Raw genomic sequence first — 12,710 nt, forward strand, 5'->3', positions numbered from 1 at the left:
AACTCTATATATTGTTTTTACAACTTTTTAAAAGTTAGAAATTATTTCATAATAAAAAGTTTAAAAAATTGTCTGCTTCTTATGCATCCAATCCTGATTTTCTTTTTTTTTTTTCCTATCTCCAAACTCACATGTGCACCTGCCTTTTTGGCAAATGCACTATGATGTCTCACAGCATCGCAGATTTAACATACTTAAAACTGAAATATTGATTCTTATATCTATCTAGTTCCTCCTGATAGCCTTAGCAGGTGGTACCACCATCCACCTAATTGCTTTAGTCAGAAATCTGAGAGTCATTGAAAATCTTTCCTTCTCTCTCTCCCTACACATTGGATCCACTTCTTATTGATTCTATATAAGTATTTTTTGAATTTTCTAATTTTTAATGATATCTGCTGAAGTCTCCTTATTTCAAACCACCAACCATTTCTTACCTTGACTATATCAATAATCTCTTAGCTGGTCTTCCAATCTGCAATCCGTTCTCTTTGTAAGCAGCGCAGAGCAGTCTTTTGAAACATAAATTAGATCATGTCATTCCTCTGCTCAGATACTTAGTGCATTTAGAATAAACTCCAACCTCCTTATCTTGGCCCACAAGATCCAGTGACCCTGCCTGTCTCTCTTTGATTTCATTTGGTGACATGTTTCCTCTTGTGCATGTGCTTGCTGCCCTTCTCTCAGGTCCTCAACGTGACATTACTCTCCCAGCTTCGATGTTTACATCTGCCTTTCCTTCTGCCTGGAATGCCCATTATGCCTATTCTTCTTCTAGCTGGTTCCTTCTTATCTTTTAAGTTTCAGCTTAAATATCATTTCCTCTAAAACAGGGTGCTCTATTCTTTTTCCTCCATACACTTACCACTCTTTGTAATTATTATTATTGTTTCTTTATTGTTCATCATCTCCTTATTAACGTGGACTATAAGCTTCTTGAGGGCAGGGACTGTGTCTTATTCACCTCATCGCCCCAGAACCTGGTACTTAATAAGCATAAGTAAGATGAATAAATAAATCTTTGAAACAAGTAAATGAAGAAAGGTAGCATTTGTCTTCTTAAAGGATGAATAGAAAATGGCTAGCCTAGAAATAGTGAGGGTTTTTTTTTTTCCCAAAAGGAAAGAATAATATAGGCCAAAATATGGAGGCAAGAAACAGCCTGTGTTTTGGTGTGTAATTAAAAGCAGTATATGAACCTTGAGTCAAAGATTGGTCAGAAATTGGTGAAAGAGGTTGGAGCTAGATCTTGGAAGCTCTTATGTACCATATGAACATATAAAACTTATATGAGCCTGTGAAATTACTGGAAGATTTTAGACAATAGAGAATGGACAGATTTGCATTTTAGAAAGATCAGATTTGTGACAGCAGTTAGTGTAGAAGCTGGGAGGTGAGTTTGAAGGGTGTTGGGGGATCCAAGTGAGAGGTGATGGATTCTGTGTCAGAGCAATAATTTGCTGATATGAGAAGAGGACTGGTGAAGACATGTTTAAAGAGTAGAATCACTGACACTTACTGATTAGATGTAGAACATGATGAAGAAGAAGGAATTTAAGAGTAGCTCCTAGATTTCTAGATTGTTACTTGGGTGGTGGTGGTATATACAACAAAGAGGAAATACGGGAGGAGGAACTGCTTTAATAAGAGATGATAATGAGTTGAGCTTTAGCTGTTCTTGAGCATCCAGGTAGGGATTTCCGTCCAGCATTTGGATATAAAAATCTTGAGCTCTGTGGTGAGATCTCATATAGAAAAATAAGGCTGATGGTAGTTGTGACCATAAGAATCGACACGATAGCTAGAAGTAGGCTTAGAGGGAGGTTATGTAGTGTAAAGAGAGGAGTTGACTGAGAGTGAATCCAGCAGTAGAGGTAGAATAACATGTGAGGAAGACATGAAGGAGACAGGTAAGTCGTATGAGGGAAATTAGGAGAGTGAGGTCAAGGAAACCAAGAGAGAAGGTTTCAAGGAGAGATTGATCAGGAATATTGCATGCAACCAAGAAGTCCGGCAAGAAGAGCCCTGAAAAATATGGATATCATTTGACCTTAATGAGAAGAGTTTCTATAGAGTAAGTGTAGCAACAACTAGATTTCAGTGGGGTAAGAAGTGAAAGGTCAAGAAATTTTGAGAGGCAAACAGAAAAGTTAAACTCTTCTCATTATTATAAAATAATCTGCTTCATTCTGATATTGGTAATATTCTTTGTTGTGAAATCTGCTTTATTTGATATTAATATAGCCACTCTGGATGGATGGCTGACTGGTTTATTTTCTTCTTTTTTTATGTTTCTAATTTAAATTTAGTATTACAAGATTTTTAATCTAACTTTGACTTTATACTTCTGTCTTTCCTGTTACATTGAAAATCTTAATCCCTTACATTACATCATTACTTAACAACATTAACATAGTTACTTATATTTACATTGTCTTGTAAGATACAGAAAATAGATTCAAAATAGTAATATCAACATTACCACTGATAATTAGGTTAACTGAAGTTTTAGATTTTACTGTTCTGTTTGTTTTAAGAATATATAATACTAAGAATGTAGAGTCAAATACTGCGCTCTCGTCCTTTGAACTAATTCTCTCTCTCTCTTTTTTTAATGTAGTTTCTCTGTTATTTTAAAGGGTTATTTCCTAAGTTTGATTTTACTTTTGAAATGTATGTTTCCAAAGTCAGAACTATGTAAGGTATATTTGGGCAAGTCCATTTCCAGTCCTTTACCCTCTTTACTCCTGTATTTAAAAGTTTTTGTCTTTCTTTCCAGTATTTTTGCACATATAAGCAAAAAATATTTACACACATAGATAAAACAATTCATGTTTCCTACCCCATTCTTACACAACATATAGTGTTCTGTAACTTCCTCTTTTTTCATGTAAGAATATATCCTAAAGATCACTCTATATCAGAGTAATTAGAGAATAGAGATTTACTTCATTCTTTTTGACAACTACATAGAATTAGATCATATAGATTCACTATAATTTATTCAACTAGACCCTTACTAATGGACATTTTGTTGTTGTTACTCATTGAATCTTTCTCTTAATTAGTATTAGCATGGTATACATTTTTCCACTCTTTTACTTTTAACCTAATTTTATCTTACATTTAAAGGAGTTTCTTAAAATCAGCATATAATTTTTGTTTTGTCCAATCTGAAAATCTCTGCTTTTAATTGTCATGTTTAGACCATTTATATATCTATTTATTATGTATCTATTACTCTATCTTCATGTTTGCTAATCTTTTCTTCTGTCATATCTAATCTTTTAATCCCACTCAGTGTGTTTTTCATGTCAGACCTTGTATTTTTCATCTCTAGATATTCAATTTTTAAAGTGTCCTTTGTCTCTCCCGAATGTATGAAATACAGTTGTACTTGTTTCATAATGGCCTTGTCTATGTATTCTATCCCCCGTGTCATTTCTGGATCTATTACTATTGATTCATTTTTCTTCTTCATCGTGGGTCATATTTCTTGATTCTTCATGTTCCTGATTATTTTCTTTTGGATGCTAGACTTTGTGTAGTTGCTGGATATTTTTATATTCCTGTGAGTATATTTGAAGGCTCAGTGAAGTTACTTGGAAGCAGTTGGTTCATTTGTGGTTTGCTTTTAAGCTTTGTCAGTTGGAGCAATAGTAGCCTTAGTCCAGGGCCGATATTTTCCCACTGTTGAAGCAGCACCCATGAATTACCAAGTGGCCCATCCCTCTGCTCTTTTTTGTTTTTTAAACATACACATGTATTTATTTTTCTTTTCAGATTCTTTCCCGTTATACTCTCCGCTCTTTTCTAATGGTTCTTTCCCCAGCCTCAGATAGTTTCCTCACATGTGTATGCTTATCAGCAGTCAGCTGAAGACTCTAGAGGGGGATTTTTTGTGGCTTTCCGGAGGCTTCTTTCTCTCTGTGCAGCTTTCCTTCTTCCAGGACTCTGCCCAGAGAACTCTCATCACTTTGGCCTTCCCCAGCTGACAGCTCTCTGTTTTTTCACAGGGAGACCATCTGAAAGTGGGCTGGGACAGTTGGAGGGCTCACCTTGTTTGTTCCCCACTCACAGATCACTGTCCTGCATTGCTGATTTTACCCATTTTTTTAAGTTCTTTGAGGTGGCAGGGTAAATCCATTCCCTGTTACTCCCTGTACTATGTACTCCTGTATGTAGAAGCTAATATTTGTCTTTTAGTTAAAAACAAACAAAAAAATCCAAGGAAAAGAATGGGTCATTCTGTATTATAAAGAAACTTGGACTAAATTTATTTTCCTTTGTGATTTCTAGAAAATGTGTTCATATCAAATGCTTTATATGTCATATATAAATAAAATACAAGATAATTTAGTGTACTAAGTTTATTTTAACATTTGTTTCTGGCTCATCCATGGTTTATGATGTAAAATTGCTTGCCTTACCAATTAGAAGAATAGTTATATCCTAGGTAATTTGGAAAACATTTTATATATATATGTAACAAATAAAACAATCTGGATTTAATAGTATTACTAAGTTTGTTTCAATTTTTAAACTTAACATTTAAAAATTAAGAGTACTTCTGATGATTTTTATAAATTCATACTTTTGGCTTGTGGGCATTTTTTTTGAGGGGGGTTTGGCTTTGTTTGTTTGTTTGTTTATGGGTATCCTTTTGGAGGTCTTTGTATACTGAACTGAAGTTTTCTCAGTGCTTTTGTACCTCATAAAATTATGGTGAATTTCTGTAATTAAGATTTCTCATTATTAGTGCTTACATGAGATAAATTTGGTATTAACAAGGAAAGTAATACAATATATTCAGGCACAGTGGGAATGTTGGAGGACCCCGGACTTTAGAAACAGGATTAAGAAAGTGGGAGTTGAGTCTTGGCCCACTTCTGAGAAGCTGTGCTGCCTCTTTAGTCTTGTTTTGTTACTTTCTCACATAACCTTTCTGAGCTTTACTTTCTTCTTTAAAATGTTGTGGTGATGCTCTTCTCAAAGGTAGTTGTGAGAATTAGATGGCATTTTTGTGAAAATAAATAGTAAACTGCAAATACTGTGTAAAAATCAGGTATCATTTTGAGGTTTACCCTGAGAAGTGTAAATTTCAAACAGTACGCACAGTGGGAAAATCTGACTGTACCTAAGCCTGACATTAACAGTCAGAATTACCATCTTGGCCTGTGCTTTCTTTGGTTAGTTTCAGAAATGTTTTAACTTTGATTTTTGATACCCAACTTAATAGAAATGAGTCATATTATCATTTGTTTCTTTACTCGTCAGTGCACCATTTGCACTTCACCCACGTATATGATCTGTGGGGTTGTGGAGAGAAATTAGGATGTTGCTCAGTAGCCCACATCTTTCAACAAAGAATACGTTTCTCCAGCACTCATGAGTTTTTTTCAGGCATTAGGAAATGCACTTAGATGCTAACCTAGATTCATGAACTCAGTAATTTAGTGAGAAAATTTGAGGAGCAGGTCATTAAGTTAGATTCTGTATTCTCTGTAAATACCAATGACTATTACCCATGGAGTGGATGAGATAATGTTGTTTTTTTATGGTCTAAAGCATTTTCTGCAGAATGTTGCAGGAGCTGTTACTGAGAGTCAGAATAAAAGGCTACATACAGAATTGTGTGCGGTTTGCCCTTTATTTATGAATCAGATTTTAAGTGGAAACCACAGTTGTTTCCTTGTTTCTCATTCATGCTCTAGCAGAGCATACGATGCCACAGATCTGACTTGGTTTGTAGTTTCTCCTTTAAGGTTCATACCGCTTTCTTTTCCTTTTTAGAAGCCACAGCAGTTTTAATGTATAATTAAACCACAGAGTGTACCTTGTTGGGTACTTTGTGTGCTAAACGTTATTTGGTAGTCTTAGTACTGACTGTGGTGGTCTGGTCCTATTTTGGAAATACACGTAAGTAAATAAGTGCGTACATACATATGTTTGGCTTAGGTGATACACAGGCATACTATTGCAGACGTGGAAAACAGCTATAACCCTTTGAATATATTAATTTGTATTTAAAGATAATGTTTTATGTTGTTTAATTTGAATGTAATACCTTAATTTTCCTTTGTTCTTCCTTAGCATCAAGGCATGCCATGGGTTGCCTCTCATAAATGGACAAAGCTGTGACCCTTATGCAACAGTTTCTCTAGTGGGCCCTTCTAGGTAATGTTTATTGAATTATTACTAGATTTTTAGTTTTAAAGTTCAAGAATTACAAAATCAAGGTTTTAAGAGCACATGCTAAATACCTATTTATGACACAAAGTAATGAACGCTTTGAAAGAAAGATCTTTAGTTCTGTTATACAGTTGCAACCAACCAGCTCCTGTTTTTGTAAAAGAAAATGGGTGCCATTTCAAATCTGCCAGACTCTCAGGCTTTGGGAAGCAACCTCAATTTTATAGTGGTTAAAATGTACTCTAAAACATAAATTTGACCTTCTTCATTTATCATCAGCTGTCCTGCTTTCAAATGTATTACATGTTATTGCAGGTAAAATCCTATTTTAATAAATGCTATCTCAGAATAGCAGGGAAATTTCCATATTTTTATCTGGAAAGCAGCTCAAAACTAAGAATACCTTTTCTCCTCATGGTATCTGTGCTCCTCAGAGAGAATTCCAAGCCACAGACAAACTGCTCAAGTCAGAATACGGTGAAGTACACTGTGTCATTGATTTAAATTACTCACGATAATTTATGGAACATCTATAGCACTTTGTAGTAGTTTGTATTTTATAACTTCATTATGGTTTCTTTCAGAGCCTGACTAGTCTGAAATTTGTCTACAACTTAAAGGTTTAGAATCAGGAAACAAAAAGCACAATTTTCCCTCTACACAAACGCATATATACGCACACACACCTTCTTCCCAACCCCAAGCTCTCTAGGTACTTTTATTTTTTTATAAAGTCACCAGTAAGTCACTTTGAAAAATGTATCTGTCTCCACGTATGTAAAGTACCTAGCACCATACCTGGCACTTATTAGATGTTCAAACAATAGTATCCTATTATTACCATAGATGGTTTTAAATTTAAAAGCTGATACTCAGTTCTGTAGCACGCATGCTATCAGAGGGATTTAATTTGCATGTTAAAAACGCTTAATCTAGTGGAGCTGTTTTGGGGTTTTGTTCTTGTTTATAATCTGTACCTGACAGATTCTTTAGTGTAATTGTTCAGTAATATACAGCTAGAAACTATTGGCAAATTAATTTGTTTTAAAAAAATCACTATTGGTTTTGATATTATACTGTAGTTGTATAAGATGTTAACTTTGGGGGAGGCTGGGGAAAGGCTACATGGGACTTCCCTGTACGTTTCTTTGCAACCTCCTCTGAATCTATAATTATTTCAAAATAAGAAGTTTTTCAAAAAGCCACATTGTAGCTGAAGCCCAAGAAGTAAGCTGAGTTAAGAATGCTTTCCGTGTTCCTCGGGTATTATTCAACATAGATAAAGGTACTCTGACTCTCATTGTTTTCCTTCTATCATTTATTTTGAGTTGCTTATATAATAGAATGTGTTCCTAAGAACCCCTGAAGTAAGCTTGGCAGTCAATCTAGTACAGCCAAGAGACAGAATAATAAAATCTTGGCATATGTCAGATATACAAAACTTGTGTATTCTTTGATTAGAGTTTTTAGAGACACCTCAGTTTTTTTTCCCCAATTAATATTTAAAACTACGGCCTTCCCTGAGTCATCTTAACAGTTAAACAGAGGTCAGGCTCCCTGGTTGGAATTAGCATGTTTTATAATTGTGTACTGTTAAGTTCTACAAGGTAAAACTCTACCACATTGGAACAGGAATGACCAAAAGAAGACAAAAGTAAAGAAGAAAACAAGCAACCCGCAGTTTAATGAAATCTTTTATTTTGAGGTAACTTTTTGTTTTATTTAATTGTTGACATTGACTGTTGAATGCTGTTTTACTTTCTTTTTTCATATCCTGGCTATAATAATCATTTTATGAACTAGTGCAACTGAGCATTTCTCTCCTGAAAGCAGTAGAACCAGGGTGTAATACAGTGGAGGCCCAGTGCATAAAACAAACAAAGGCAGAGCTCTGATTGATTTGAGGATAGAGAGGTCTAGGACCGCACCCAGTCAGCATCACACCCTACTTCGAACACATCCCCCCACCCAACCCCCGACCTGACGTGCAGTGGCCACAGAACTCTCCTGCACGGAACTGTTTGAAAACCACTAGTGAAATAGGTATGATATCACTTGGCAGATCTGAGTTATAGTCTCATTTGAGTTTTAACAAATCACTCAATGGGAGACTTAACTTTCTCATCCTGTGAAAGGATAATTTTGTACGAGAAAACAGCAGCAGCCCTACCTGACTCCGAAGAGTTTTTATGAGGTTCCAATGGAAAAATGTTTTGAGATTATAAAGTACTATATGATTAGGGCCTTATTATTAACATCTTTTTAGCTAAATCACTCTGGACACATGCTTATTTCCGTGGAGAACTTCAGCTGCCTTGAAACTGTCCCAGATACAGTGCTTTGGAGTTCTTTATTGTGGAGCATTTGGTAAAGAAATCCTTTTCCGTATTATTTGAAAACCACAGGAAAAAGCAAAAATAATCAAACTCTCTATTCTAAAAGACTGTGTTCTAACCATAGATGTTGCAGTTGAGATTAACTTGTAGGGAAGATTTGAAAAAAAAAAAGGGTTACATTTTGTGCTTTTTCTTCTTTTTGTGTGTGTTTTTCTTGGTATTTCAAAGTGAAGATAGTGAAAGCACATCTAACCATGCCTGATTACTGTACATTAATAGAGGAACACAGGTTGAAGAAATGGCAGAATCAAAGTAGGAAGAATTGTGGAGGTGGAGGCAAGGGGAAAAGAGAAACAAAAGGAAATGCACCAATGTCAGGGTTTTCTGTTCCCCTGTTAAGGACTCATGTAGTTCAGTTCTACATTTAAAAATGGCTGCTGTATCTAGCTAGCCTGCAGAAAACAAAGGGGCAACTGCAGCAAGCAGATGGCCCTTTGAAGGTCAAGGCCTGACTTGTTTGCTATCTGCAAGTGTACCTATTAGGCCTTGAAACGTTCATTCAAAGGACCCTTTGTTGAGCTGATTATAAAGATAAGGTTCAATCTTTGTCATCTAGCTAGAGCAAGAGACCCAAAGCGTGCACACACACATACACACACAGCAGTAAAACACAGCAGTAGATATTGGGGAGCTCCGTTCCAGCTGAGTTAAGCCAGAGGAAAAAGTATTAGAGAAGGAACATTCTGAGCAGAGATATAGAGACAGAAAAACAAAGTTATGTCCAAAGAGCAGCAAGTAGTGATTTGACTGAAAGTTTTATATAAGAGAATAATGGGAACTAAGCTTAAGAAGATAGAGTAGGACTGACTAACGAAAGCCTTGAGAGCCAGGCTGCAGTGCTGTGTTAGCCACTGAATGTTTTTGAACCTTAAGTAATAAGAGTAATGCAGTGTTTGGGGAAGAATTAATCATGATCTGTGGGCCAGATGGCTGAGAGAGAACAGAGATCAAGAGACTGTTGCAGTTTAGGTGTTTGAAAAAAAAAGGGGGGGTGGGGAGGAAGAGAGGGGTCTGAGCCAAGAGAGTAATATGGAAATAGAGAGGAAGAGACAGAAGAGAAAGAAACTACAAATGACAAGGTAATGAACTGGTTATAGAAGAAAGGATAAAAGGAGGAGTCAAATGTCCTTATGGTTTCAGATCTGGAAAAATAGAAAAGTTAAGAAGGAAAACATGAGTGATTCAGTTTGGGACTTAATGAGCTTTGAGGTCTGACATGTAAAATCCTCCCATAGGAAGTTCATGATGACGATGGGTGATGGTTGTAGATACTCAAGATTTGCTTACAGAGTCAAGAAAGAAAGCCAGGGGAGTAGAGGTACACAGTAAAGGAGAAAAGTGAAGAAGCTCACTGCCACATATGAAGTATTCAGCTTGAATATGTCTCTTAATTTCTGTACTTCAGCTTCCTCATTTTTGAGATGAGGATAAAAAATCTAGCCCTGCCTGCTTCAGAGCAGTGTTCTGATGAACAAAAGAGATAATGGGTGTGAAAGCACTTTGTAAACTGTACAGCACTGTGCAGCTCTTAGAGCAAAATAAAAGATAAAACCCTGGAACAGACCCCTGTTTATAGGTTCTGAGGAAGAAGAGGTACCAGAGGAAGAAGCACAGAGAGCAGAAGGTGGCTGGGATAGTGCTGGGCGCACTCAAAGGAAAGAGTATCTCTGGGAAGAGCAGGGATGGTTGTCTGGTCAGTCGTTCAGATAAAGGAGTCATGGAAAGTGAGAACTAAAAATTCATCATCAGACTTGGTGATTAGAGAGAGGTTTTAGGAGGGTGATCTGTGAGGAAGCCAGATTATAAGGAGTTACAGTCATGAGTGGGTGGTGAGGAAGTGGAGGCTGTAAGAATGGATTACAGTTTTAAGATATTTGTCTGTGAAAGGAAAGAGATAGAAGAACCGTAATTTAAGGGGAGAATTTTTCTGAGACTTGAATGAGGTGAACAGTCTGGTAAAGAAAGCTGTAATTAAAATAGATCGAATGCTTACTGTGTGTTTACTGCCTACTGTGTGGGTGGAGTAGTCTTAGGAAAGAGGAGGATCATCTCATCCTTGTCAAGTAGAAGGACCTGTGTGGGGACGGACGTGTTCAGGTGCACAGTAGTTGAGGAAGTTCCTGCCAGTGGCCTTGATGTTTTCAGTAAAAATGTGAGGAGGAAGTGTGAGGGTGACATTGGTATCTTGAGAAATGTGGGAGAGTCTTCAAACAGTTCCTAGCCTGTGCAGCTTTACTGAAATAGAACACTTTTACTCTGAGTCACCAGCAGATTACATGTGAACCAGAGAACCCAGTGCTGCTATATTTGAGTTGATAAGGAAGGGTACAGAGGCAAGGTGGAATTTGATATTTTTACACCACCTTATTCTTACCTCTCTGCTACTTCCGTAGCTGTTTTTGTATTTAGCTTTTGGGTAAAATGTTCCTTAGATATTTTCCTATGTTTATGATAAACACAATTGAACATTTTAAGGATGATAGTTTTTATTTAAGTTCATGTAGGAAAAATATATTAGAAAAAAATTTTTTACTAAAATATTTTGTTTACAGGTAACCAGATCCAGTAGTTACACCAGAAAGTCCCAGTTCCAGGTAGAAGAGGAGGATATTGAAAAGCTAGAAATTAGGTATGTGTCTTGTGGTTTTACAGAATTGCTTTTTTACTGTGCCAAAAGAAAATCCTAAATTTAACTGAAAAAAGTGAGTCAAGCCTAACAGAATTCTCCTTAGCAAGTTAATTGATAAAAGTTAGAGGAATGTGCATCTAATTTAAATCCAAATTATCTTTTCAAAATCTGGTATTCTTGCAGAAATAGTCAAGGTGTATTTATTTGATAAACAAAGATGACCTAATTTTCACCTATTTTATTTTTTATTTTTTCCAAATTTAAGTGCTCCTTAAATTTCTAAATCATAGCATAATGGATGGAAGAAAAAAATATGTAGAAAAGTAATTATATATTAGCCAATTTAGAAATAATTTTTTTATTCTTCTTAACATATCTGCTGTCTAACAGAAATTTCAGTGAGGTAAGAAGTCTTGTAAGATAATTCAACAGGTGCATGTGTTTGAAGTTTGTGCTATTTCCTAGGTATTAAATATCTATGCTGTTTGGGAGGGGAAAGTTTTGTAAATGCATGTATAGGTGTGGTGTTAACAGTGTGTTCATCTAAAGGGTGTATTAATCACATGTTTGGAATGATCAGGTAATGTATTTTTCTAAATCACCCATCTTTACATATTAACTGGTTTTAATTGAGAAAGAAACTGTAGTCTTGTGTTGGTTTCTTTTCTCAAATTCAAAAAAGTAACTCTGTAGTCCTTATTGCTACAGATTAAAATAAAGCCTAGACTTTGAAACTAAGAAGCTTAAATGCTTTCTTTTAGATTATTTAAGATAATTACTTTCTGTGCTGTTAAATAAAAGCTACTGCAGTATTCTGCTCTCTTAGTTTAGATGGTGAGATATATGACAATGCTAACATCCCTTTTAAGCATGTAAAATCACGTGTCTGGTACTTTCGCCATAAGCATCTTTGCCATAGATATTTTTGCCACATAACTAATTGGCCATAAGTCAGCTTTGCTGTGAAAGATAAAATAACTTGATAGTTTTTTCAACTGGTTGAAATGCATTAGCATTTCTTCCAGTTAGCAATGTTATTGATAGCTTTATCAAGCCGACAGATGACATGATTTGCCCAAAGAGTTGGTTTCTTATTTTGAAACACATCACATTGAAGGAAGAAGAGTCTGAGGGCCTCGAAAGCATGGAATAGAACCCACGTTTCCCATAGGACTTTGTAATATCTATCAACAGATGTGCAGCAGCATGCCAAGAACAAACAACAACGTGGAGGCTTTCCTAGTGCAATACAAAACTCAGATACAAATATGCATTAGTGTTTGGAAACTGATACCTCTCTTAACAAAGAAAGAAATTTTAGCAAAATGCAACGCCAAACAAGGAGACGAATCAACAAGCAAACACACACACACACACACACACACCTGTATAAAATACTGTGAATGAAAGACTTGAAAGACAGAGTGCTTTGGTACAACTCACAAAATAAAAGCAGTTATTTGCACAGTATTGCCATGAATCTACACACATTT

At 35.9% G+C, this 12,710-nt stretch overlaps 1 protein-coding gene across 7 annotated transcripts in view; it reads left to right on the forward strand.

Moving 5' to 3' along the window:
• The window catches only part of RASA2 (RAS p21 protein activator 2), a 113,922-nt gene that overhangs the window by 57,023 nt on the left and 44,189 nt on the right, over nt 1–12,710 (forward strand). For all 7 annotated transcript variants that reach the window (XR_010383190.1, XR_010383194.1, XR_004134512.2 and 4 more), the window contains exons 6-8: nt 6,094–6,177; nt 7,825–7,897; nt 11,141–11,217. Coding sequence is in view for 4 of the 7 variants with exons in the window: in XM_064491663.1 (XP_064347733.1) it covers nt 6,094–6,177; nt 7,825–7,897; nt 11,141–11,217 (234 nt within the window). In the remaining 3 variants the exon portion in view is untranslated. The remainder of the gene's footprint in view (nt 1–6,093; nt 6,178–7,824; nt 7,898–11,140; nt 11,218–12,710) is intronic.

This window comes from Camelus dromedarius, chromosome 2 (assembly GCF_036321535.1).
Source record: "Camelus dromedarius isolate mCamDro1 chromosome 2, mCamDro1.pat, whole genome shotgun sequence".
Classification (NCBI taxonomy): domain Eukaryota; kingdom Metazoa; phylum Chordata; class Mammalia; order Artiodactyla; family Camelidae; genus Camelus; species Camelus dromedarius.